The sequence below is a fragment of the Empidonax traillii genome, unplaced genomic scaffold, assembly GCF_003031625.1.
Source record: "Empidonax traillii isolate 1590-97213 ecotype Southwest subspecies unplaced genomic scaffold, ASM303162v1 scaffold195:size1760703, whole genome shotgun sequence".
Classification (NCBI taxonomy): Eukaryota; Metazoa; Chordata; class Aves; order Passeriformes; family Tyrannidae; genus Empidonax; species Empidonax traillii.
Window position 1 is genome coordinate 1,590,185 of NW_020955388.1, and position 27,847 is coordinate 1,618,031.

General features: G+C 37.9%; 1 protein-coding gene across 8 annotated transcripts in view; it reads left to right on the top strand.

The window, feature by feature from the left end:
* NAV3 (neuron navigator 3) overlaps nt 1-27,847 on the top strand; it is a 376,614-nt gene that overhangs the window by 249,085 nt on the left and 99,682 nt on the right. For 7 of the 8 annotated variants that reach the window (XM_027886771.1, XM_027886774.1, XM_027886768.1 and 4 more), the window contains 3 exons: nt 8,902-9,017; nt 22,950-23,058; nt 24,506-24,889. In XM_027886771.1, the coding sequence (XP_027742572.1) occupies nt 8,902-9,017; nt 22,950-23,058; nt 24,506-24,889 (609 nt within the window). Of the gene's footprint in view, nt 1-8,901; nt 9,018-16,562; nt 17,359-22,949; nt 23,059-24,505; nt 24,890-27,847 lie in introns of those variants that run through there. The other variant, XM_027886776.1, reaches the window with a different exon arrangement.

Sequence of the window (27,847 nt, forward strand, 5' to 3'; positions counted from 1 at the left end):
CTGTGCGTGTGTCTTTATAACTATCTGGAATAACATCAGTGATACACAGAATTTGTAGTGTTGTACATAGGACAGCCTACTTATGTATTAGGGTACATATATAAGAAGAGAAAAAAAAGCTAAGCTTTGCCTTCAAATGTATGTGCTATTTAATGGTAATTTGGCTACATATTAATGCCATTTCATTGCATGGTGGAAATATCATTCCTTTAAGCTTCATCATGAAGCAAAAATGTATTTTGAATTTTAAAGGGTGATAGAAATGCATCTTCCAGTAAAATTTGGTATTAATAATTATCTGTTTGCTTCTAACAAGCAGCAAAGGAGACTGTATTTGAAGTTAAATCTCACAAGAAAATAAATTTTTCAGAGCCAAAGTCTGATCTCAGAATGCCATAAACCCAGAGTAATAGACTGACTTTGATGAGGCTACTTCAATATGTATCTCTGTAACTGAGAGCAGAATCTGACTCAAAAATAGTCAGTAACCACATTTCTTAGAAATCTCAAGGGCTTTGTAATACCACACAATGATTTCATAGAAGAATATAAATATAACGAGGGATAAAATATCCGTATTTCCAAAGTCAGCGTATTTATTTTCGTGCATATATGGTAGGTGGAAGTGAACATGAGCTGGGGTATTGTAGCTACATTTTCTTGTTCTTAAACATAATTATTTTCTGAGTCACCACAATTTATACACTGAATTTTCAGGTTTCCTTGTTAACAGCTTTATATGAGTTGATAAACAATAGTTACCATCCAGACTAACAGGTCTTTTTTCCCACTAGAAGGAATATCTAGGCTATTTAAATTTGTGCTGCAGTTGTTGTAAAAAGTTTCAATAAAATTTGGTAAAAATACCATGTTTTTTATCCAGAATCCTGCAGAATCTTAAAATATACTGGTGTGATCAGTTTAGACTGTTAGCACAAGGATAAGTGAGATAGCGGTTTTTCTGGTTTGTTGCCGATACCTGCAGATATAATGTATTTTGGAGTGTTTGTTTGTTATTAAAGAGGACATTACTGTAGATTTGTGAGTAAAAAAAAAAGTATTCCAAAAAGTTTGTTTGAGACTGAAATGTGTTTTGCCTAAACAGAGAACGAAATCCTGTAACAGTTATCAATACTCATGTTTTCAAGGAGTTATATATTTTTATTAACTGACAGTAGGTGGAAAATACTGTTTCACTGGCAAGTTCTCAGATGATATGTTGCACTATTCAGCTTTGTAGTCTTGGTGCTTTCTCCTGTCTGGTTTCACACTGTATTTTTATTCTTAAACAACATGGTGTGGAAATTAATTTGGAATTATTGCTTCTCTTCAAAGATTAGCTTCAATAGTCAGAGTTGCATCTAAGTGGGTATACTTTATATTCTTCCATCGTTCTCAGCAAGTGATTATTTATTTTTAAATGTGGTTGTGAATGTATTATTTACAGTCCCTTATGTGTCCCCTCTGAAGCTGACTGCAGGATCCAGCTGATATAAGACTAAAGTAGATGTAATTTAGTTGCCAGAAAGCTTGAAAAGGAAAAAAAAAACCCAAACAGGAAAGCTAAAAGGAAGGTGTAAGAGACTGTAAGCTATTTAAAATACACCAGACTTTACAAATTACACATTCTTCTATATAGACAAAATAGGAGGAAGATGGAAATTGTGCCATGTGCCAGAGTCCCTTAGACTTGTATTGAAATTGGCCATGGAATTTAGCTGTCATTCTAGTGATACTTAAATTTCAGATGAAGAAGAGTAATACAGAAGTTTAGTACTTACTAGTCTACAGTGACAACAAGGAAAAAAAGGATAAAATAATGCAAACAAAAAAAATCTGAGTCTATCTCCTAAAAACTTGGCAAGAGAATAACAGGTTAATTGATCAGTATTTGATGTTCTTAGCTTTCCTATACATTGCTCAAAAAGTGGAGGATAACCTGCAATTCCAAACTGTTTCCTAGAGAAGAGCCTGTTGTATGCAATCATTGCTTCATTTTTTTTGAGCCAAATTGTATAAGTTTGCATTATTTCCATAAAATGGGAAACATAAGCAGTAGTCCCAGGAGTAACACAGTATCTCCTCACTTCATGGGGCAAATCCTTATTTGATGCAAATCATCATAACCCTGCATGAAGTATGTGATATGTTGGAAATGAGTATTTGCTTTGGATTTTCTTAAACATTAAAGGAATATTTCAATAGGAGAACACTGAGTTGTCATTGGAAGCATGTACTGCAGCTTATTTTATGACTACTTCGGTAACCACTCTAGGAGCTTAGTAGGTCTCTTTTCCATGGATGAAAGATAAAATCTGAAGTGCCCAAATCCCAGGGGCTTTGGTGCTCAGGAATTGCTTATTGCCTGAAATGCTGAAAGTTTAGACACTGCTGCAGAGAATTAGATGACCACTCATCATCCTGAGCTGCACCTCTAATTGTGCACTGCTTAAATTTCAATTTTTCAGATAAATCTGTAGTTTAATGATAACAATATCTGGAAGAAGCTTCACAGAATCACAGAATATGCTAAGTTGGAAGGAACCCACAAGGACCATTGAGTCCAACTCCTGGCCCTGCACAGGACAATCCCCAAGAGTCACACCATGTGCCTGAGAGCACAGTCCAAGTGCTATTTGAACTCTGTCAGGCTTGGTGCTGTGACCGCTTCCCTGGGGAGCCTGTTCCAGTGCTCCAGCACTGTCTGAATTGGGACTTTGCAGAGTTGCTCTTTGAGGGACAGTGCTGGACTACAAACACTAGTTTGGCCCTCCTTTTGTCCTTGAAGAGTAAGAAACTGGTAGCTTCGGCTACCTAATAGCTTGGTGTAGAGAAGATGGTGTCAGATTCTTCTCTGAAATTCAGGGCAAAAGGATAAGAGGTAACAGATGTAAGTTACAGCAGGGGAGGTTCTTGAGGGTGGTGAAATGCTGGTGCAGCCTGCCTAGTGATGTTTTGGAATCTCCTTCCTTGGAGATGTTCAAGACACAACCAAACAAGGCTCTGAGCAACTTGCTGTAACTAGACCTGCTTTATGCATGTCGTTGGACCAGATGGCATCTAGAACATGTTTCTGACCTAAATTACTTATGATTCTATGAAGATTAAAGTGTTCAGAAGAGAGAGGCAGAAAAAGGAAATATCAAGAATTCACAAGCATGTAAATTCCATGCTTGATTTACAAACACACGAAATACTAAAACTTTCTTCCCAACTCCTTTACTACATGGTGATTGAAACAACTGTATTGCTAGGCTGTAGCTTCAAGGTTGCATAGGAAGTGCAGAGCAGTGACAGATGGGAAGGAGGATATAGTCTGCTTGTACCTCTGGAAGCACAGTGAAATTCGATTTCAGCAGCCTCTTCAGGATGTTTTTATACTGTCTTAAGGAAAAAATTAAACTACTCCTCAAGGATCCTGCAAACATAGCATCTGTAGGGTTTATTGAAGCCATATTTATGTCCACTTTTAATGACTAGAAGCTACTTCTAGTCACTGATTGTGGAGTGGAAACTAAGTTTTCAGTAAAAAACATTCTGTCAGTTAATTGGGTTTGTTAATAATAGATTGGGCTGCCAAACATACTGCAACTCTTTCTTTAAAAATGTGAGGATTCAAAGTCATACTGCAGTGCTTTATTGATTTCTGTTATTTACATTTCATGGCTAGGCTCACATTACTGCTGTGAAAATAAAGCAACAGTCACCGCCAAAATTTTGCAGTTGTAGGTAGTGCTAAACATTGACACTCACCAGCTTTCCTTGTAGCACATGCTTTAGAAAAATCCTTCCACTTTTCCATGCTTGATTCACAATTAATTGTGCAAGAAAAGTTTCAAGTATGGAGGTGTTGGCTTAAGAGGTGGGAAAAAGGATAATAATTGAAGAAATCGTTATAAATACATACTTGATTAATGCTGAGTTAAAACAGTAGCTTGACAATTCAGCTTTTTCTGTTTATGATCTGAAGTTATTCTTTTAAATTGCCATATCGACAGTGTAGCCTTATTTCTTTGACTGAATAATCAGTAAAATGCAGGATAAAGGATCTAAAAGAATACTCTGTTCAGGCTTCTGTAACTGGTAACCATATTAACCCTTTCATAACCTAACTAAATTTTATTTTAATTCACACTATTCCAATGGGAAAGTTCTTCCAGAAACTCTCATATAATTTTTAGAAATTTTTTACATCCCACATGATGAGATTGCATTCATTTATTACTTTGTTAATATTGTCCTTTAACTTAACAAGTTTTTTTCCCCTCTTTTTCATTGCTCTTTTTAAATATGTGAGGGAATAATCCCATCTCCTTCCTTGCAAGACTAAACCAAATCAACTCTTCCTTTTTTTCCCTTTCAGAGAGTTTCATCTTTCCGATGAGCATCCTAGTAACCCTTCCTTGCATCTGTTCCCAGTTTAACTCACATGTCTTGAACATGGGTGATCAAGCTGCTAATATTCCAGATGTGGCCCTGCTGGTCTGTTACAGTGACAGGGATACCCATTCAAGACAGCTGCATCTCAGACAGCTGTTAGAAAAATGCCAGAATATTTACCCAACATCTTTTGGAATGTTGATTAAAAAGCAAACAAATCTTTGATGTTAGCTGTGTTTATCTAATATTAGCTATTTAGTTAGAGGCAGAAAATGGTTGATTGTGTTAAAGACCATTTATTAAGTAGTGTTTGAAATTCTATTCTTAATTACCCCTGTATAGGCTTATTTTAGTCAACCTGAATAAGCCTGTGCAGGTGCGATTGAAAGCAGGATTTGTCCCATTAAGTGAGTTTGATGCTCTTACAAATAGGTAGCATGTAACTCAGTGGGTTCAGGATAAATAAATTTTCTGATTGCCATGATTAAAAACAGAAAACAGATTGTTCTGTTTTCATGAAGGTTGCCTAAATTAACCTGCACTGCAGATGTGCAGCACTGGAAGAAATTTCAGTGGGCTGGCTTTGACTAAACAGAAATTCTTTTCCCTTTTCTTTATATCAAGAGAGATGCAAGAATTTAATTATTTTTTTAAGGCAGTGGACTATGAATGGGTAGAGGACAGAGGGATCATTGATTAAGGCCATTGTATAAGGTTAGTGGGAAGATAATTTAATTTGCTGTTTGCTTGCTTTGAGCTTAATCTGTGCTGCAGTCATGCAAAGATCACTTGAGTCATTCATAGCATTAATATGTCCCACAAAAAGTTAAAGCCAGAAGTACAGGAGAAGACAAATCTTACAATTTCACTTTCCTTTTTTTAAAAAAAATTAAATGGTTGGTCTAAGAAAAGAAGCATCTACATTCTTGGTCTGATGTATCACAACCTATGACAGGTCTAGAACAAAGGAACTTGACATTTTAGGTACCCAGTGCATACCTGGGCCTCCTTGTTCCTCAAGAGCCCCAAAATCTTACCTAATTTTGCTTGGAAATCTATCACCCCTAGACTATTCTCAGCCCATCTAAGCTTGGCTAAGCCTCACCCCAGGCTAAGCTCAACTGCAGAGAAAAGCAGGGCCTTGGCCATCATGCACCAAAAGGCAGGGCTGCTTTTGAAGTGCTGACAGTTGGCAACCCTGTGGAGACCTGGTGGAAAAAGAGCTGTTGATGAGAGCCCTGCTCCCTGTTTCCTCCCTGGGGTATCTCCATCACAGCTGCCCACGGACCAGTGCTTTTTAGTCTGTCTGTTCCACAATAAATAACCGGCTTTCTCAAGTAAGCAGAACTTAGACTGCTGCAAAATCCTTAGTCTTCCGTGGGATTTCTGCTGTTGCCCCAGGCAATTGGAATAATTGATTTCTTTTACCAAATTATAGATAAGAATGATGAATGAAGCTGGTATAGCAGCTTTTTTTTTAATTTGTTTTGATTGCAAATCACATTTATTTACATTACACTCAAATTTTCAATTTTCAATAAAAGGGGAATTTCACACTTATTATAAAATTAAGAAAATAGCATCATATTTAAATTTGGGTTGTGTCTCCATGGGGTTTTTAAAATAAAAATTAAATTAAACGTTTTTAAATTATTATTATTATGTGATCTTTGCTATTCACTATTTTTACTTTAAGGTTTAGATTCTAGTGCCATCCTAAGTCCCAGAAACTGGATTTTTTGCTGCAATTAATCCCAGCAATCAGAGTCTAAAATTTGGACTGGAAATCTTTGCAAGTATCTCTTCTTGCAGTGTTTTTCAAATATCTTCCTGGTTATAGCTGTGTCAGGGTTTTTCAAATAGAAAAAGAGCCAACAAAACACTGAAGAATGGAAATGTGCTTTATTAGTATTTAGTATATCTCTAAAAGTTTCAACATACCCTGGGGCAAAGTTAGAAACTAGTGAAAAATTGTATTAAGTTTTATTTTAATTAGGTAGATTCATACATGGTGAATCTTAATTGCTATAAGTCCCTCATTACTTGCTTGTACTCTGGGAGGGAGATCCAGTCTTTCTAACATAAGTATCTATGTTCCCATACAGTAAAAAATGAGCTATATTTTTATCTGTATTGGCATTATAGGCAATAGTCACTGCCAGTGGGCAATCTAGACCATTTCCTCACTGAAAGAGGGGCTAAGCATTGAAAGAGTCTCCCCAGGGAAGTGGTGGAGTCACCATTCCTGCACCTTCGTGACATGGTTTAGTGGGCATGGTGGTATTTAGGTCAAACGTGAGACTTGCTGATCTTGGAGGTCTTTTCCAACCCTAATGATTCTATGATTATGATACTATGATTAAAGTTCTGTGTTACTCAGCCTCATTTACTAGATGAAGAATTAGGGCAAATGTTGGGTATTGTTAACCAGTGGGGGCCCAGACCACTTAATCCTTTTCTGATAATAGATGTCCAAATAAACAGGAACAGATCCTTTCTGTTCTATGTTGGAAGATAGCTTCACTCTTCTAATTTGATGCAGTGACTGATGTTTGAATAGTTGTATAGTCAGGAATGCAATGCCATAGAGCCAGAAGGAGAACAGGCAAAAGGGATCCCTTTTTGTTTCTAACCAGAGACAGACTGATGCGAATTGTGGAGAACATTAGGAATACTTGAAGTGCACCCTCCCAGTTGGATGCTCTTCCTACAAAGCCAAAAAACAACCTACTCTTTTTCAGTGTTCCTCTTAACAAATTCCAACCTCACTCTGAATCCAGCCCCAGAAGCTGTGTGATTTTGGTTTATCAAAAAGAGTGCAGACCAATTACCTTTATCATTATTATAAATGCCCCTTTTTGAGATATGTTTTTGAGCTGATGGCTTGCCGTGGACTGGTCCTGCATTAAGTCTCAGCACTAAGCCCAGACATGAGTGCTCATGAGGATTCATGGCTTCTCAAAGTGGCTTTCAGTGAAAGCAGACATGCCCCTCATTCATTCTGATCATTTAAAGCCCCATTTAAAGCAGGCAGGACTGTGGAATTTCAGGGTGAGTTCACTGCAGGGGGATAGAGGGAGCTTTTTGTAACTTAAGACACTCTCCTCTCAAGCATCAAATGTTGAATTACATTCAAGGTTGGCAGGACATAATTAACCATGCAACATGTGCTGAGCTTGCATTTCCAGTAGCATGTGGTAGAAAACAGCCAAAAATAGTTTTTTATAGAGCAATTTTCTGTTTCCAGGATCCAAGAGAACAGAAATTGATAGGAAAGACAGTGCATCCGATCAGGCATAATTTACAATTCTATTTCTAAGTTGAATGATTCTAATCAATGGATTCCACCATGTTAGTACATGCTGCTCTATGCACAGTTATCTGTTCCTTCAGTTACTGTTGTGAATTACTGAATAAACACATTCAGTAAGTAACTTTAAAGAAAATATTAACTTGAAAGTTATTTCATAAAATAAGTTACCATAAAATTATTTTGAGAGATAAGTCACTGTTTTTATGAGTTTTGTTTATAAAATACACATTCACCACACAGTTAAATGTTTCTGGTTTTGGTTTAATTGATCATTGGAAACATTTTATGGTGAATTTTGGGAACTGAGCTATAAATGTCACATTTTAAAATTAGAATATAAATATTTCACTAGTCTTTTAATAAATCAGAAGACTATGCTCTTCGTGTCAGGAAAGCTGGAAGAAATTAAGCGCTAAGTGAAGATCTTTTCCCATTTTATTTCAAAAAGTGGATAGTATGTCTTTAGATGTGTTCTTTTGCTCCATACATATGTGGTACACGTTTCTATTTAATGACATCACAGTTCAACAGTTCCATTGTAAACTAGATGCCACAGCTGTTCCTTAAGAAGAGACAATGTGTATGATGCATTTGGTATTATAATCCATCTGCTCATGTATTTCTTACTATTTACCTTTATGTAACAGAAAATAACTGTATTCAGCAAAGGGTACCTATTATAATTTATTGTTGATAGTCACAGAAATGTTAGCAAGTTGATGGAAAAACTTGTATTATCCCATTTCCCCAGTTACATAAGTGGCATTGTCAAAATAGCTGCACGTAGATTTAGATATCTGGGCCGTATTTCCATTCCAGACTTGCATAAGCTTTTTCCCACATGGCCTTTCATACTTAATATTTCATCAATTACAAGTTTTCATTTCCCTTATATATGTGCAAGGATGTGACTTAACAAATTTAAATGGATTCTGCCTGGATATGATTGACACTTCTTGCAGAATAAAAGTGAAGCAAAAGGGCTCCAAATTTCCCAGCATTAACTATGAGTTGTTCCTGAAGAGAGAGAGAATTCCCAGTTGCCTGTAAATTTATGTAGGTCCAGTTAAACTAGCACAGTAAGAATGTGACAAAAATGGTATTTCCACCCTTTAGTGATATGATTCTAGATGGACCTGCAAGTAACATTTGTTTCTATTAATACATGAATGATAGACAACAATAATCAACTTCTTTCTTGATTTCAGAACTCTCTCAGAAAATGACAGTACCTCCTTACCAACTGCTGACTCCTGCACCAGTCCTACCAAAATGGATTTGTCATTTAGTAAGACTGCCAAACAGTGCCTAGAGGAGATATCTGGTGAGTAACAGTAAGTCTGGAGAAGATTGTGAACTTCTTTATTTACATCTGTCTCTTACCAGGATGAGTTGAAATAATACTTTTGACCTCTCATCATGAGTGGTATTAAATATGCAGAAAATTAGGATCACACACAGTGCTTGAAATCCACAGTTCTCTTATTTGAATTGTCTCCTGTTGAAATAGCCTTTCCATCATTTTGCAGAAACTGGAATTTCACAAGCTATGGTTTCAAGTAATTATTATTTTATTTATTCAAACTGAATATTCCAAGTGGAGCAGTGGAGTTGACTTCAGAATGTTTAACACTTGCATTTAATATAATTAAATTAAATCATAACATCAGAACTGAGACGTAAATTGTGTAAGACCTATTTTGCCTTTATAAAACAATCTGTATTCAAAAAATGAACAAGTCCTTACTCTTGTACCTGACTTGTAAGCTGCTGCTAGAGCTAAGCTGCTAAAGGTTTTGTTCTGGAATTCCTTGTAAACATGGAATAAAGTCCTTACTAGGTTACAAATGTGAGGGGATTTTTTTTTTTTAATCATATTGGAATAATTCCTTTCAAGTCTACAGAGCCATGCTGATTTAGATCAGCACCTGATCCAGCCATGACTCTGCCTATGGATGCAAAAGCGAGGTGTGTCACTGCTGAATTTCTCATCAGAACTCAATTGTACTGCATGCAAGCACTTCCAAAGGGACTCTTTGCCAGAGCTGGTTGAGGAGGGGCTCAGAGTTTATTTCTTGTTGGTTTTCTGTTGTTTTTCATTAGCATCCTTATTCTTCTTATAATTCTTACAAAAATAAAAGGTGAAATTCTGTCCCAGTGGTTCTATCTGTAGTTTTGCACTTTCACTCCATATTTTTAAAATTTAAATGGATTTATAATGATTCTTATACAGGATATAACTCACTTAATGCACTAATTTGACAAATCAAACTGAAATTATCTCTGCACCAGAAGGGAAATCAGATGCCCAAGCATTATGGGGACTGTCCTGACATTTAGCTGACTCATCCTGAAACTGAGGTTTTGTCCTAGTTGGTCTCATTCCCTTGTAAGTTTTCTGAGACTGACATCCTTTATTTGCACAGCCAGCTTCTGTGATAAATATGTCACCCTGAAACATGGTGAAATGTTCCCTGGAGGTGATGCATACCTGTTAAAGTAAAAAAATATTTTTAATTACTCAAGAAATCAGACTCCTTGGTCTTACATATATAAAGAGTATAATTCAAACACTTATCACAAATAAAAAGATGCTTCAAGGAATTATCCAGAGAGATGCTAAAAAATCCCCAACCAATTTTACCTGCTGAAATGATCAAACAGAATCTCATGTCTCATGGCCTTTTACTGCTCTGAACAGAGAGGAAAAACATCAACAAGAAGAAAATGGCATAAAGGAAACTAAACATCAGAGACTGATGCTAATCTGATTATTTAGACTTTGGCATTAACAGTTGATTGGCATAACAGGCTATAAAGCAGAACCACTGGGAAAATCTAGTCAGAGGTTTGCTGTAATAGAGGGAGTCAGAGGTGTGTCATCTATATTTAGGTATTAGCAACAGAAGGAATGTAGGATCAAGTACTACATTTACTGAATAAATAATTGTCTGCATTGGTGAACTATCACCAAGTTGTTGGTGATTCTGTCATTGAATCTGCATGGATAAAAGCTCATGTGATAGTTGTTCAGAGGAGTATTCCATGATGAATTAGCCACGAGAAAGGACAGTTAATTCCTTTTGCTTAAGAGCATCTTTATTCTGATCTGATCAAGGGGTTTTACCAGTAGTAGCAAAGAGATAGGCTAAGTTTGTTTTCTTGGTCTGGTCACATCTTTTCAGGGTATTAAGAGATGAATCCAGTTTCATTTTGACATTACCTTTTTACTGAAATCTTCAACTGTTGGTATGGATGAGCATCATCTTTGTATTATCTTGAGCTTCTTTTGCAACTTGGTAGCCAATACACTAGCAAAATATATTTGTAAGCAGTACGGATTGGTAAGAATCATGCCAAAGACTGAGCATCTGTGGAAACTAGCAAATAGCTTGGAGGAGTGTGTTCATAAAGTGCTGTCCCACCTGTATCATGTTTCTACTTTGTTAATCGTTATTAATTTTTAAGTGCCAAATATTTACAACTAAGGCTGACATGCTTAGGACTAGGATATCTTAGCCTGTATCATTGTATAAACTGTTTCTCTACTTTCAGAATATTTACACACACCCTGTTTTTTATTGTCTCTTGGCTGAAGATTACTGGTCCCATAACCAGCCAAATTGATCCTATCAGAGCTCCTAATCTGCTTTGGAGCAAAATAAGACAATTGATTTTAAAACAATGCTTTAATCATATCTGGTTCAAGACTTCTTTTAATACAGGCAAAAGTTCAATGGAGAAAAAAAATAAATATTTATGAGTGGTTGATCAGGCACCATTCTTCTTGAGTGATTCAGGATACCAAACCCCAGCTAGATTCCTTATTCTAGTGGTGAAAAGTCATGGTTCTGTCTTCTGTGCCCACCAAGGCAGTTCTCATCAGTGATGACGGGAAAGAAGAGAGTAAAGCAAGAATCTGCATAGGTAGATTCCAGCTCTCCCCTGCTGTCTTCTTCCTCTAGGGGAGCTGATTACCTTTCTAGCATTTGCTGTCTTCCAATTCAGAGCTGGTAAAAAGCAATGTCAGAGTTCAAGCCTCTTGTTTTCTGCCCACTACTCTGCAACTGATTACTTTGTTTTACTTGCACAGGCATGAGAAGGGAATGGTGTTGGAAGGCAAGGGAGGTGGGGAGGCCAGTGTAGCCCTGCACTCAGAAGTGTGACCCTGATAAATTGGACAACCTCTTTATTTTTAGCTTGTCCACATTAATCTGCTGCCCTAGGTAAATGCTGACATAACTTATACCTAAAGACAGTTCTGCATCTTGGTAGAGCTACCATAAATCTGAGTTTCTTCACTGTTCCTCTCTCTCTGCTGAAAATTTGTTCCAGATGTGATCTGAAGTGCTCCAGACTTTTTTTCCTACCTTTTTTCCCCCTCTGAGCATTCCACAGCTCAGCCAGAGCATTCTCAGGTATTTTCACAGTGTCTGTGGAGGTCAGCAGTAGAGCACATGCAGAGCTGTTTTAAGGTTCCCTGCACACCCTCTCTGTGCATGGTACCAATGATACACCTATGCTGAATGAGTCCTATTTGTAGGCATGAGTCACCTGTGGAGTAGTTCTGGTGTGTTCTGTGTATGATAGGCTTGTTGCACATCTGGCACACAGATGTGTAGACCTCTGTCCAGGAAATCAAAGACAGAAATTTAGGAGTCTTAAATAAATTACAATTCCGCATTCATGTTTGAACACTATTTCCTGCATTTATTTTTGTACCAGTTGCCTCACCAGGACTACTCAGTGTCTATGTTTCTGCAAAATTGGAGTATACCTTCATAGACAGGATTATAAATGGAGAATGTGTTGTTATTCATGGTATGTCTAGGAACAAGTTGTTCAAACTTTCTTACCCAGTATTTCTACTTGTGGTAGCTGTGACATTTATTGGTTTCTGCAGCAAGTTTATCAGAGAAGGATGTCAATATGTTAATTATTTATTACTCCATCAAAATCTTTACATGTCAGTAAACTACAAAGTGTTATTTTATAAAATCAATAATGGTGTTTAGCTTTAACAAGTGTTGGCATGTTCAAAGAGCTTAATGAGAAGTGTTTAATTAAGTAATTATTCATAAATTTATAAATATTGATTTATTAAAAATCTGAAAGATGAAACAGAAATTAAAGGTACTTTTAGGAGTTACAGACCAGTATCAACGGCAGGATTAGCATATTTTTCAATTTTCAGTGTATTTTTTTTCATTGTGCTCTCCAAAAAAATAGTTAATTAATAGATGCAGAAATAGTTGTTTGGTTTTTTTTTTCAAGTAAGCTTAGCTGAAGAGATTCATAATCGTATGCATTTGCAGATCTATTACATAATTCATTTGTAGGGTTCCAAGCTATCCACCAAGACTTCAAAGAAACTCTTATCTGACAGCAAAATTTGCCCAAAGATGATTAGTTCTTAAAATAATTTTAATAATTCCTTTCATGAAAGAGACAGTAAAATAAAGTAACGTGTAACACTGACTGTGATGGCTTGGGTAAGTTTCCTATACTGTTCTTGAGCTAAACATATTCCTGTATTGTGGGTGGAGAACACTGAATTGCAAAATAGTTGGGGAATAATGCTATTTGCTCTCCATTTGGTATCCTATACTTTCTTCTTAATTTAGAAAGATGTATTTTCTTGCTGCTATATTTTAAAATTTTAAAATGGAGGTTGAGCTTTAGAAAATGATTTTTCAGTAAATAACTCTGACAATTTTTTACTTTGCAAATTTATGTTTTGTCAAATGACACCCTGCAGAAAGATGTGGTAAAGCACAAGAATAAGTTCAGTGTTCTTTCTACTGAGCACGTGGTCCAAGACTCCTAAGTATCTGCTGTATCTGAGGATGTCCACGATGGCATGTCTACCAACTGAGGCAATGTGATTAATGGGAGAAAAGTTCCTATAACCTTGTAATCGAGTGCTGTACACATGGAGACTGAATGACGGTTGTGTGATTAGTTTCAGTACCTTGTTGTAACAGCATTTGACTCAGTGTGTTTTTAATATATTTAGAAAAATAAATGGGGCAGGTGAATGCTGGAGCTGCCAGCTACTCTCACGTGGCTGTCACACAGTTCAGGTGTCATTCCCATTCCAGTATCGTGGTCTGTGACCTGTGTGCTGCTGGAGCTGGGCTGTGATTAATTCCTTATTTTGGAGAAGGAACAGTTCAGTGGAGACACTGAGACCCACTGAGCTTCCCAGCAGCTGTACTGCTTCCTAAGGCCCTTCCAGCCTGAAATGGTGTGGCACCTGTTGCCAACACTATACATGAGGTTTCGTGTGGTTCATTGGGTGAAGATTTTCCATTCTCTGCCATAAATTTTTCTGATCCCAGCTAGAAAGAGAACTGAATATACATGTCCAGTTCTGGCAATCTTGTACCTGGTCTATTCATACTCAGAGCTGAGCAGTCGTGCTGTGCAGTGCATCCCTGGCAGAGCAGTGCTTGGTACTAGGGGCACTCCCTGTGTGCAGGCCTTGCTGAGATCAGGTGCAGCACTGCAGCAGTGACTGCTGCATATGGCCATGCACACACCGTGAGCTTGGTGTGCAGTCAGAGCAGGTCCGTGCCTGCCTACAGCTGACCAAGCCACCGCCTGCAGCTGTTTGGGCATGCAAGGGTGTGTGAGGAAATTGCCATTCATGGATTTAGAGTATCAAGGAGAGATCCAGAGTTGGTCTTTGTGGTAGGAAGAGTCTCCGTTCTCTTTATTCCAAGACAATCACCAAGAGAATTTTGGCATGATGAGGCCAAATCATTGTTCTTCCTGTTAATTCAAAACATAACAATTGAGAATACTATACCAATTTGAGTATAAATAAGGGGGGAAAGAGTGAGACTGCCCTTCATTTTTCAAACTCTCTATTGTAAATACCTGTGAGGTCTCTCTAACAACCACAGCTTCCTAAGACATGCTCATTAGCCCATTACAACTGCACAGCACCATCAGTGCATACTGATGCAGGAGCAGTGGGCAGTGCTGAAGCTCTGGGACAGCGTGACAGGTAGGGCAGCGTGCAGGTGGGACAGCATCCACACCAGCCTGCTGGGATCTGCTGTGGGCAGGCATCATCAAGTTCATTAAAACCTTTTAAAGGCTTATGTGTCACTGCAACTGGCAGACCCTGAGAGTAAACACAGCAATCTTTCCTTTTGTTTTCATGCTGAAGAAATGACAGGTGCTTAATATTTGGTTTTGCACTCAGGCAGGCAGACCATTTCTCTTGTCTCTGACTTTGTGGGCTAGGCAGGGATGGGAGTGGTACCTCCTCTTGTGGAACATGTCTTTCTAGGAATTTGTTAGTGCTTTAATATCATCAAGGATTAATATCATCAATCATGGAAAATCATCAATACTTGAGGCTACTGATTTTTTTTCTGTATTAGTTCTGTGTTTCTGAGAGTTATCTAGGAAAAAAATTACCTTTCCTTCAAATTTCCAAGAATTTTCCCCTATGTATCTTCAAAAACTGTAAACTGAACCAGTGAAAAGCAAGAAATACACTGAAACTTCTGTCAACATCTGTTTATTCACACAGGAAATATGCAAACAGTGTGTATTTCTTGGGATGTTTTTTAAAGGGTATTTGTCTGCCAGGATTTTACAGATAGAGACTTGAGATGCACAAGTTCACCCTGACAAAAGCAGTTTATTTTTTATACGTATACATACAGCATATGTATCTGAATATTTGTAGATTTCTACATAATTTCTTGTGAAATTAATTTTCCCTAGATAAAAAACTTGTATTTAAAAAAATTAGAATTAAATTCAGCTATTTCTTTGTTTATCTGTCTATTATTTCTGGGACTAATATCTTTTTCTCTGTAGAAAATGTATACATTTAAAAGGAAGTCTTCTTTCCCTCTGGATAATGTATTTAAAAATAACATTTAAAACTGCTTAATTTAGTTCAGACACAATACTGAGTTTCTTTATAGAAGAATTACTATGCCATTAATAGGTTTTCTTTTGAAGATTGTGAAAAAATTATTTTATTGCAGCTTTTTAGTTCCATATTAGCCTCTGAATCTCATAAAGGTGCAAACAAGGTACATTTTTAAGGAGAAAGAAATTAAATACTTCCTTTTATAAATCATTTTACCAGACAGGTACTGTTATGTTCCATTTTTTATCTTCTTTAAGATCTTAAATTATATTTTTTTATTCAGAGCAGAAATTACAAGGCTGAAGTCCATTTGCAAGTCTGATTTTAGCTTCCTGCATACGTAGTAGCAGTGATATGGAAGAAATAATTTGTCATCCTTACCTTTCAGGGAGAAAAATAAGATTTGACCATGAGCTAGGTCTGTTACTGTAGCATCCCATTCAGGTGAAGCTGGGTCTTGAAACCTGTGGCACTGTAAACTGGGCAGAGGCTTCTGTGTCTCCGGTTTAATTCACCAGGATGTTTGCTGCCATGGCAGCCAGCAGCATTCATTGCAGTAGCAGAGAAGAGTCATATATCTGGGAATGCAGGTTGAATACTAAAATGTAAGGAGGCTTGTGCAGAGCTTTGCTTCACTGGTTAATTTTGGCTCTTTATTGAGCTCTGACGTGGAGGCTGTACTTGCAGTTCTGTGTCAGCCCATCTAAAGTGAAGAGCTGTGCACTAGGATCAGTCATGAGCTGGTGAGAGAGGGGGAAAAGCCCAAGACAGTACTTGTGCCTACTTGGATTTCAGAAGGCAGCAGCTGTAGAAAGAGATGCAGGCCCACCACTCCGATGAGACTGGTGATTGGATGAAGAGGGAAAAACACAGCTGGCTTTTGGGATTACTTCTGTGCTGGAGCAGAGTGTTTGATCAACTCTTTTCTGCCTGAGAGAAATCTAAGTGAAAATGACTGTAAGTACTGCAGATTAACGTGATGGGAAGAAGTGGCTTAGCAGAGACAGCAGCGTAATTTTAAAGAAAATGACTGTGCCTGTCTAGTCAGTTCCAGTACGTACAGTGCATGTTTGAGCTGTGCTTTTCATTGTGAGTGCAAGTATGTGCTCCCTGGGATGTGCAGCATGCAGTGATGCAGGTACCAACTCCAGGACCTTGCAGGGGAGTTGAACTGCTGTCCATCTCAGAAATATGAAATCTAACTGAGGTGAAGCCCCTGACAGAAAGATGCAGCGGTCTGCTGAATTGTCAGTGTTTAAGGGCACGGAGGTTAGAAGAGGGTGTGTTCGTCTTCAGAAGCAGAAGTCTCTAACCAATCTCACGCTCATCAGCGAAGGGGAGAAGAGGCGATACTCATACAGGGAGAACTGGTTTGGAAACGCCTCCAAGTCCAACCTGAGTTACCAACAGCGGGAGGCAGAAGCCAGGTGCAGAGGCTCCCTTTCCAAGGCACTCTCACAGTCGGTGCACTCTCTCTGCCACTCCAACCTCACTGCATCGCAAGAGTATCAGGGGATACCACCTGCTGGAAGCAGGACGTCCAGGAGGTCAGGAGACCAGCATACAGGTGAAGGCTTTCAGATTGACAATGAGGAGACCAGGAAATCAGATGATGAAAATACATCCTGCACATCCCATTTCCCCAGCAGGACCTGGGCAGAGGAGGAGGAGGAAGGGTGCTTGCGTGAAGGGACTGCACATCTGGATGAAGATGTCATAATAACAATGCTGGGTGACCTAGAACAGGTCCTTTATACTGATATTTTAGGTAAGTTAACTTTGGCTTGACATCAGGAAGGGCAGGAGGAGACCCAAGTGTTAGCACATAACTGCATGGAGCAGATTTTTTTATATTGACAGTGATTTCCTGAGACAGAACTGGGTTTATATGCAGTAGTATGCAAAAATAGAGTCTAACCATTTCTTCTTTATTTGCTTACCCTGACCTCTTAAGACTGTATAAAATGAAGACAAATGTCTAAATTGCTTTTGATGGGTGCAGGGACAGCAGCAGCCTGTGAATAACTGAGCATAGCTTGCTTAGCTTTTTGAAAAATAAGGTGAAATACTGAAGTACTTTTAGTTTACTCTTAAATAATTTTATTTTAATGACATTCGTTCTCATTTATTTGAAATTGATATCTTGAATGCAAGGATTGGGTAAGACAAAAAAATATCTCGGCCTTCCTACAAACTGTCCCTCCAGTATTTCTTCCCCCTTCCCTAACCCCCCAGCCAATAATTTCAACCCTATATATGGAATTGTGAGTGCCAGGGTTTCAGTTTAATTTAAATAACCAGTTTTGTTATATCTGTGACTGTCAGTGAGTATTTGTAGTCCACAGACATAAATACTTCAAAAGGCTTCTGTGTTACTGACTTTACTTTTCATCTCTCAGCCCTTTATAAGAGTGCTCAAAGTGTTCATTTCCAAAGCTTTGTTCTTCAGCCAGTCAAATGGTTGAACTGGCTGCTTGCTTTTTGAAGGTTATATAGCTTGTGCCTAGCCTGGAGCTTCTTGCTTGTAGACATGTTAGCTCTGATTGTGTTTAAACATTCGGGATAAAATTTTTGGTGTATAAGTAGTGAAAAAAATTCTCTATGTATCTATACAATTCATATTATTAGACTGTGCCAGTAAGTTAAAAGGAGTTTCTCCTAGAGATTAGAGGCTTGCTAGCAAAGGAGACTAAGCTCTCCCCTGCCCCTGCTCCACTTCAGCTGTGTGTCACTGACAAATTCCTGTTCTCTTGTAAGCCTCAGTTTTCCCACTTGCTGATTACAACTGGTATTTTCCTCTGTGAATGGAGTTATTATCTAAGAGTGGACAATATCCTGGAGAGATGCTTATTATTTGTAAATCCTTTTATGAAAATCAGACAATTGATGGAATTGTTATTCTATTTGCTTTGAGTTGTAATTACATGTACAGAAGTACAGAAATTATTATGAACAATATTATTAAATGTGAAATTATGTTTGAGCTTCAGAAATTTGAATGTAAAACTTTAACTTAATAAGGTTAAATAGAATGATTTCTATAAAATATTTATTTTGGTTTCCTGTGAATGTATTTCACTCAGTGGAAGAAATACATGTGTTCTCCAGAAATTTACTGAGGGAACCTGTAATGGTTCACTGCTTATAAGGCAAAAGTTTGGGGACAATCTTTTGGAATGTTTAACATAAATGATGAAGCTGCAAATGTTTTGAGGAGATTATGTTTCAATAAAATACTTGCATTGACCTTCCTTGTAAGAGAAACAGAATGTTGACAGAAATTTTCAGGATACCCTGGTTATAGTCTTATCCCAGTCTCCCCATGTATGAAATAGAGTGGCTTTTCTTTAATGTACCAACCAGAACCACTTGAGATTATAAGACAGGGAGCATTTCTGCTATGTTAGGTCATGAAAATATGGGTAGACTCTGTAATGGCATGGGGCCATATAATAAGCAACAAGGTGCCTGGAGAAGTCTGGGATCCCTTTAAACCCAATCCTGATGCAATAAGCACCACAGTGTCTCCTCTAGCAGGCATAGTGTAGATTATTTTCAGAAAAATACACATACTCATCATCCCTTTGGTTCTCTATACAGAAGGAGGCTGGATGTGGATGGGGAGTCAGAGCGCTATCCTAAAAGTGTAGGATCTTGTACTCAGTGCAGAAAATTTGTCCATTATCATGTTCAACTGTTTATAATTTCTGACTTGTTCATCCATGGTACAGCAGGAGTCCATTGATATGGCCTTTAGAGAATGATGGAAAGAAAAAAAAAGAACAATTATTTTTAAAGCATTCTAATAATTAGTTTTGAGGATTTTTTTTTTATGTAGTGCTGTGTAGTATTTTAATATAATAAAACTTCAGTTGTAGCTTTTTTTTAGTAAAAACCAATGGAAAAGTTCTGAAATTACCCTTTGTATCACTGAGATCAAACAAGATTAGATCTCAGACTTTTCATCTTTATAGGATAGAATAACTCCAATTTTGTGATATAGTTTGTCTGAAAGTGAAATATTCTTCATTGTGAAAACATATTTTGGCAGCTTGCCATATATGTACCTTGTATTTAATGTATTGCAATTATACCTTAAGGCTTTGTTATGCTATTTACTGTGCAATACATATTAAAAAAGACAGTTGCTGTCATTTTTGCTGCAAGATTTGCAGTGTTAACATACAGCAAAGGACAACTGACAAGGATAAACAAGGAAGGAAAAGGGCAAAGTCACTGTAAAATATGAATTGTATTCAGTTCCTCAAATAGATATAAAGTATTGCTCTGCCTTTAATTTTGCATTCTTAGACCCTGGAATTTGTCTTTCTGTGTAAACAGAAAATTTTCTTATACCAACAAGCTACGCTTTCACGGCAGGGCAGGTAACAGATCCTAGATCTCCCCTATATAAATATTGTGGCAGGAATATAATTGCACCTGGAGGTCATTTTGAGTGCATTTGGCAGAGGGGGGAAAGCAAAGGGCAAAGGGACATTGGGAAACTGAGTGCACTATAAACAACTGCCCAGAGGCAAGCATGAACAATCTGCCTGGGAACTGTCTGGGCTTTAAAAGTAGTTTCAATCTAATAGGACGTAATCGTCTTCAGCTTAGCCTGGGCGTGAACCTTTTTCCCTCGCGGAAATCTCTACAGTGGTGCAGAAACTTCTGCGTAGTACCTGGGACCTATGGGTACACTGATCATCAAGGACCTTTATTGAACACATCTAGCTTGAGAAACAAGAGCAGTTGTAGTTTCAATCTGAGTGTGGACATTTGCCTCCTGCAAGGCACTACATGTAAAAATGTACATAAAATATAGTATGGGTATTGTATTTTATGGAGCAAAGTATTGTGAATAGAAATGGGCTTGGAGTGTGGCTTTGGAAGGTTGAGACTTTGGCAGTGCTGGGCCTGTATCCCCACTTCTTGTTTCCATCCTGCCCAGGTGTTGATCTCACTGTCAATTTGATGATACCAACCCAGAGGTTTATGGACTTTAGGATCATTAAACCACAGTAGAATTTATTTGGAGTGATAAAACGGGCAAACATCATTTCCTGAAAGACTGTTTGACTGCAGCAAAGAGGACAGAAGACACAGCCAGGGCAGAGCAGATGGAAAAGCCTCACACTGGCATTGCTGTGAAAGCTAGTTTGACACTGAACCACAACTGCAGAGCATGTTGGCTAGTACTATGCATCATTTTCCTACTGAGGTAGACATAAAGGTTATATGGAATGTATATAAAATAACTTATTTACATTTAATGTCAGGAATTGAGATTTTTCTTAACTGCCCGCAGAATGTTTGGGCAGTAGGACCTGGACTGCAGAAGAGGGCAGAGTAGCTATTCAGTTTGTCAGTAAGCATAAAGGCTTCATCCTTTAGTCAAAACTCAATATTAAGGAGCTTATTTGATCCATTGTTCAAATAAAGTTTGCTTCTGCAGATTCTTCCCTATATTTGAAATAAATGTCACTGAACATGTTAAGCCCAATCTTTTTTATAAACTATACTTGTAGTTCAGCTGCGAGTCTTTTTCCCATGCCTTTTGAACCAATGTTGCTTTGAGATCTTTTTATTTTACCAGAGTGTTTTTCTGTAGGACTTTTTTTATTTTTTTGTTTTACTTTCCAGAATGCTTTGTTAAATATAAAATTTTCATTGCTTCTGCCCCCATGTTGAATATTTCCCAGTTCTCTGTCCTACTGAACTTTTCTTACAAGCTCAACATTAAGATATCCTCCTTTCTTTTTCCCACTTTATCTACTGTGCAAAGGATATAACACCCATTTTTTTTTAAAAACTCCTTCCCAAGCATTTCCTTCTTATTTTATCACTTTGATGGCACTCCATGCTTTTCCTCAGAGACATCACCATTGCTGAAATTGTATAAACCCACACACAAACCTGGGAGAAGGGAAGGTGGCAGCAGAATGAGAAATGCAGCAACTTGACAATGCATACCTGCATAATTTTACATTTTAGAAATTTGAAATATTATAGGTCTATATGGTTTTTTGTCTCTGCTTGCATTTATGATTTTGATTATTGTGTGAAGCAGAATTTAAATTCACCAGACTATCTCTTGTTAGATATATTCAAAGGCTAAACAGTTTCCAGATGTCAACAGGATTCCAAAATTAGGTTAAAATCTTATTCTGGGTGAGAATCTGAAATCTAAAGTTAAAGATAGTTTTAGTGATTGCACAGTATTGTTCTTGTTGATAACATTTCCATTATGAGGAGTAAAATAAACTTAACAAGTTGAGGTATAACATGAAATTTATCATTAATAGAGTCAAAAAGAAAATATTTGCACTTTAAGTTCATCATTGTACATGGAACTGTAATAATGATGCTTCCTGTCAACCTTTCGAGCAACAGATGTGGGACACAGCCTGAAGCAGAACACTAGGCTTAAGCAAATCAGTGATATTTGTCACAGATTTTCTTTCAAAATTCTCTTATTGTTCAAAAGTAAAATGAGCTAAACTTCTTTGTCTATAAATTTACTAGAAAATGTGCATTTTTGTTTCTTCATGTGCAACTATTGGAGATTCCTTTGAATCTTATTGTGTTTTTCCTTTGCGATATATAATGTATAATTTTTTTCTTTTTTTTTCCTTTAATTGTGTGAAGTAAACATTGTTCAAGATGTTCCAGGTGAAGGTCTTCATTATTGAAGATACCAGACTAGCTTTTCACAATGGATCACTAAAGCTGTTAAAACCCGTAATTGTATAAATGTTGCATGTGTTAAGAGTGTTCAGATTTGTATCACAAGAACCATATTTTATTTTATCCCGTATGAAGAATTATGTCCCCCTTCAGGAAACTATTAAACTTCAGGAAAGATGCTTTATTAAGTACCTGACTTAAAGAGACTTTGAAATAGCCTGGATGGTGCATACTGAAGAGTTGTTTTAAGAATCATCCCAGTTCTTTCTGGACAAAGATTTGCTGTGGCTTTTTTTTCCTACTGCATCTTGTAAAATGTTAAGGAGTAAAAAAAGAACTTTGCAGTGTATCAAGTAGTCTGGGCTTGCATCATGCCTTGATTACACACGGTAAAAATCCCAATGTTGTAAATCTGAGTTTCATGAGTAGATTTGGGACCTAACAGGGATACTTCACCAGGACTCCTTTCAGTGGGTTTTTTACATACCACATTTATAAGTGTATATATGTTTTATTACTGAAAGGATGAAGCTTTATTTTTTTTAAAATATTTAAGGGACAGACTTATTTACAATCATATGTGTGTATTCTCAGTTGTGTATACGTGTGTGCACTTTATTCAACCTTATGAATTCGTGTGCACTAAAGTGTATGCTGGTTTCACTGTTCCAGGGGAAGACCCTGAAACAAGAAGAATGAGAACTGTAAAGAATATAGCAGACCTGAGACAGAATTTGGAAGAAACCATGTCCAGTCTTAGAGGAACCCAAATAAGCCACAGGTACACTGGTTTTGTGTAGACCGCTAAAAATATGGACTATGAGAGAATATTACCAGGTGCTGAATGCATGAGAGACTCGCAAGGGAAAATTAGCTGTGACACTAATCATACTTTTGTGAGACTGCCTTAGCAACTTAGATTTTGATGTAAAATTTTGATTAACTGTCAAAATTTCTTATACAGCCATTCACAAAGATAGTTATTGTTTCATAGACATTTACTTAGAAGCCTATAAAATTTATTTTAGGTTATTTTATAAATAGATATACAATCATAGAATCTTAAAATCATTTAGGTTGGAAAAGACATCTGAGATCATCAGGTTTAACCATTAGCCCAGCACTGCTAAGTCCACCACTAAACCATGTCCTCAAAGTGCCACGTCTACAGGTCTCTTCAATACCTCAAATGACTCAATCACTTCCCTGGGCAGCCTGTTCCAGTGCTTGACAACCCTTTCCGTGAATAAATTTTTCCTAGTATCCAATCTAACTCTCCCCTGGCTTAGCTTGAGGCCATTTTCACTTGTCCTATCACTTGTTACCTGGAAGAAAAGGCTCACCTGGCTGCAGCCTCCTTTCAGGTAGTTGTAGAGAGGGATAAGATCTCCCATGAACCTCCTTTTGTCCAGGCTAAAAAACCCCAGCTCCCTCAGCCGCTCCTCATATGACTTACTCTCTAGGAACCTTCATTCAGTGTCTTTCTTGTGGTGAGGGGGCCAAAACTGAACACAGGGTTCAAGGTGCAACCTCACCAGTGCCAAGTACAGGGGGATAATTATTTCCCTGGACCTGCTGACCACACCATTTCTTATACAAGCCAGGATGCTAATGGCTGCCTTGGCCGCCTGGGTACTGCCAGCTTGTGTTCAGATGGTGTGGACCAGCAGCCCCAGGTCTGGTCAGAATATCACGAGTTGGAAGGCAAACACAAAGGTCATAGAGTCCAACTCCTAGCCCTGCACAGGACCATTCCCAAGACTCATACCAGATGCTGAGCAGCTTTCCAGACACTCTGCCCCAAGTCTGTAGTTCTGCATGGGTTGTTGTGACCCAAGTGCAGGAACCGGCACTTTATCCTTTTGAACCCTATCATTGGCCTCAGACCTTTGATCTAGCCTGTCCAGATCCCTCCACAGAGCCTTCCTACCCTTCAGCAGATCAAGTATCCTGCCCAACTTTCTGTCATCTGCAAGGTGACTAAGGGGGCATTCAATCCCCTCATCCAAGTTATTGATAAAGATATTAAGCAGGACTGGCCCCAGTACTGAGGGGCATACACAAGCACATGCGGGCACATAGTGGAAACATGCACGCGCACACACACACGCACACACACACACAGAAAACTTTTAAAAAAAAATACACATTCCTCCAGCCTTTACTTTTCCTGAATTATCAGGAAGAGAGGAAGCACTGTTCACTGACTTCTCCATTGTGTTTGGCAGCACATTGGAGACAACTTTTGACAGCACTGTGACAACTGAAGTGAACGGTAGAAGCATACCAAGCTTGTCAAACCGATCAGCCCCAATGACTTGGAGGCTGGGGCAGGCCAGTCCTCGGCTGCAGGCAGGAGATGCCCCGTCCTTGGGCGCTGGTTATCCTCGCAGCAGTGCAAGTCGCTTCATACACACAGACCCTTCTCGATTCATGTACACCACTCCGCTCCGCCGAGCAGCTGTTTCTCGCCTCGGAAATATCTCACAAATCGACATGAGTGAGAAAGGAAGTGGTGATTTGGACATATCCTCTGAAGCTGATGTTGGTGGCTACATGAGTGATGGAGACATTCTTGGGAAAAGCCTGAGGACTGATGACATCAACAGTGGGTAAGCAGCACTTTTTCCCCATTTGAACTAATGCATGATTGGTAGGATTTTTCTAAAAAATTCTGGCACACAGGTGAAATTTGCGTTATGGTTGCAAAATTAGAGTTTACAAACATACAAAAAACCCCAGAAACAAACCTAATCTGGCAGTGATACTCTCAGCTGCCTCCAAATTCTGTTCTTCTTCTTTAACACCAAGATGATTTTGCTGTGAACTTTGATAAGAGCTCAGGTATATCTTGTTACTTACTTAAATTTCTTGGTTATCTGGTAAACCATCATTTTTCCCTGTTTTCTCTGGAATGGGTCTTCTTTTTGGTATTTCTGTTTGTTTGAGATGGGATGCACCTGATGAAAAGCAGTTGCTGGCAGAACAGACTTTCTCTCTATCCACTTTAAATATTTTCTAATGTAGTCTGTGTGATAGGCCTTTATTGCAGTTTTTCAACTGTGCCTGTCATCTGAGCAGTCAGAATATCTTTCCATAAAAGACTAGATACGTTACTCCCATAAAAATATCCAGAAGGAAGAATCACAATTTTTCTTTTTTTCTTAATCAATTGAGTGACTTTGAGGTACTACCCTGTGTTTCAGATCACTGTTTAACAACTCATATCAATCCTGGAATGCAAGTCACTTCACTCTTGTGTATGTTAGAACTCCTAAAGCATCATTAAAAAAGAAAAGACATTACAGTTTTACTCATGCTTCAATTACTACTCAGTACTGTTGGCATCTCAAGGCTGCTTGGTGACTGAGGTAACAGTGTTGAACAGAAATCCCATAGAGTACATGACCATGACACATCACACTATTTCACTCTGTATAAATTTAGAATTCTTGCTGTCAGTCTAAACTCTTAGTTTCAAGTATAGCTATGGTTAGAGAATAAAGGCTGATGAAATTGAAAATGATACATTCCTAAAGGCAAATCTAAGTCTGTGATAAAAGCTCTCTCTAGAGTAGTATCGTACTTCAAGCACCATCCAAAGATAGATTTCTAGGAAAAGCGTAGCTATAAAGAAAGCATATTCCTATGTCTTCCTGGTCCACTGTCTCAGTGATCCATGTATGGAGCACTACTGACAAGGTTGTCCACAGCATGGCATTAATGACTGTAAAGTAGGATACCATATTCATATGTGCTAGAAAAAAGAAAAGGCATATGGAGAAAGTGGTACTTTAATGTCTGTGGACCGTTTATCTTAAAGGACATATTAATGCTGCCTTTGATAGATGCATTTGGTTTTATTTGAAATAAAAAAAAAAAAGGAATTCTTTGAAGTGCCTGGAAAGTTGTATTTATTAGCTTATCACATTAAAGGATGAATAAAGTCATTTTGTGTGACTTTTCTCTGCATTTGTAAAAGGATGACTCAACAGATTGTAAGTTGCAATGTGCTCAGTTAACATTTTTAGGTGTGGTAAATGTTAAAGCAGTTTAATAAGCTCTGAAATTTCAGGATTCACTGAGGCTTGTAAAGTCTTATCTCCCTTATGCCTCTCCCATTATCAGTTTAATTACTTTAAACACTTGGGGACAGGAATGCAGCAGTAATTAGAAATTAGTGTGAGGAAGGCCTGTTGCACTTATTAAGTCTCTCCATTCAGCCCTTACTTATACAGGAAAAAATTTCGTATTGTTTGGGTTGCATTCAAACCGCAGCTAAATTTAATATGTAATTCTAGAACTTTGGAATCTACTGGATAATTCAAGCCTAGATAAATAATCTGTCAAAAAAGTCTGAATTTTGCATTTAATAAAAGGATGAATCTAGTATGTGAGTGTTACTCTATCTTTGAAAACAAATGTGAAGTTACTTTCTGCAGACTCCAGAGACCAAGGTTTCAGAAGTCCCTTGCTGAACTGCAGGCTAAGTCTTACCCAAGTGTAAAATGCCTCAGAGTTCTGTTAAAAATAATCAAAGGAACCCTTTGTGTTTTAATGCACTTGATGTTGCCTTCATCCAGATTTCCACCCAGAACATGATGTCTTCTCAAACTGGAACTTCACACAGGACTACGCTACCACAGCTGTTCTCTCAAGACCTGCCTCTAATCACCCACCCCTAACAGTGGGGGTGGTGGCAGTGCTCCTGAGGTTTCTGTACTGGCCCTCAGGTCTCTGGGACAGTTGATTTTAACTGGAAGGAACCACAGGGAGAAGGCCAACAGAACAGCTGGAGCAGCAGCAGTGTGTGAGCCTTGGCTTGTGCTTGAGAGTCTGTGTAGGGTTACTAAAGTTAAATGTTTGTGTACTTGGACACACACTGTTTGACTGAAAGATAGGTTTAAGTGGCACGATTTCATGGCTCAAGGAGAATTTTTATTAAAGATTATTTGAATCATGAGTGAACTCCACTTTAGCCATCAACCTAGCGTTGAGACTACACATATTTCAGTAAACCCCTATTTTGTTTTGAGGTAGGTTCACTGAGGTATATCAATTTTTTTTCTATATATATATGCTTCTGTGTTAAGTGACATACATATGCATGGTCCTCCAAACATAAATTTGTGCTGTCTTTGTAGATACATTAAAGTTATCAAAAAATGCAAAAAGGAAACGTAAAGAAGAAGAGCCTAAGAAGGAAGACAGTTTAACGAAAGGTCCTTTGGGAAAATAAGCAACAGGTCTTGAGAGTAGGACAAGCTTATGGTGCTGCTCAGTTATGTGCCAAAATCTCTCATAGAGACAACTAGACTGTAGGTAGGAATTACAGAAATTATTGCTAGTGCTTTGAATTCACAAACTTTTAATGGTTCTCAAGTGAGTAAACAGCACTATACTCCCTGTTTGATTCATTAGACATTCATTATAACATGAAGTGGTGGGAATCAAGCAAAAGAAACACAGATAAAACAATATTCTTAAATATCATTGTAAGGTCTTCAGTGGATATCTCTCTCATATCTGAATAATTGCATCTCAGCAGGGACTACTGATTTAGGTTCCTA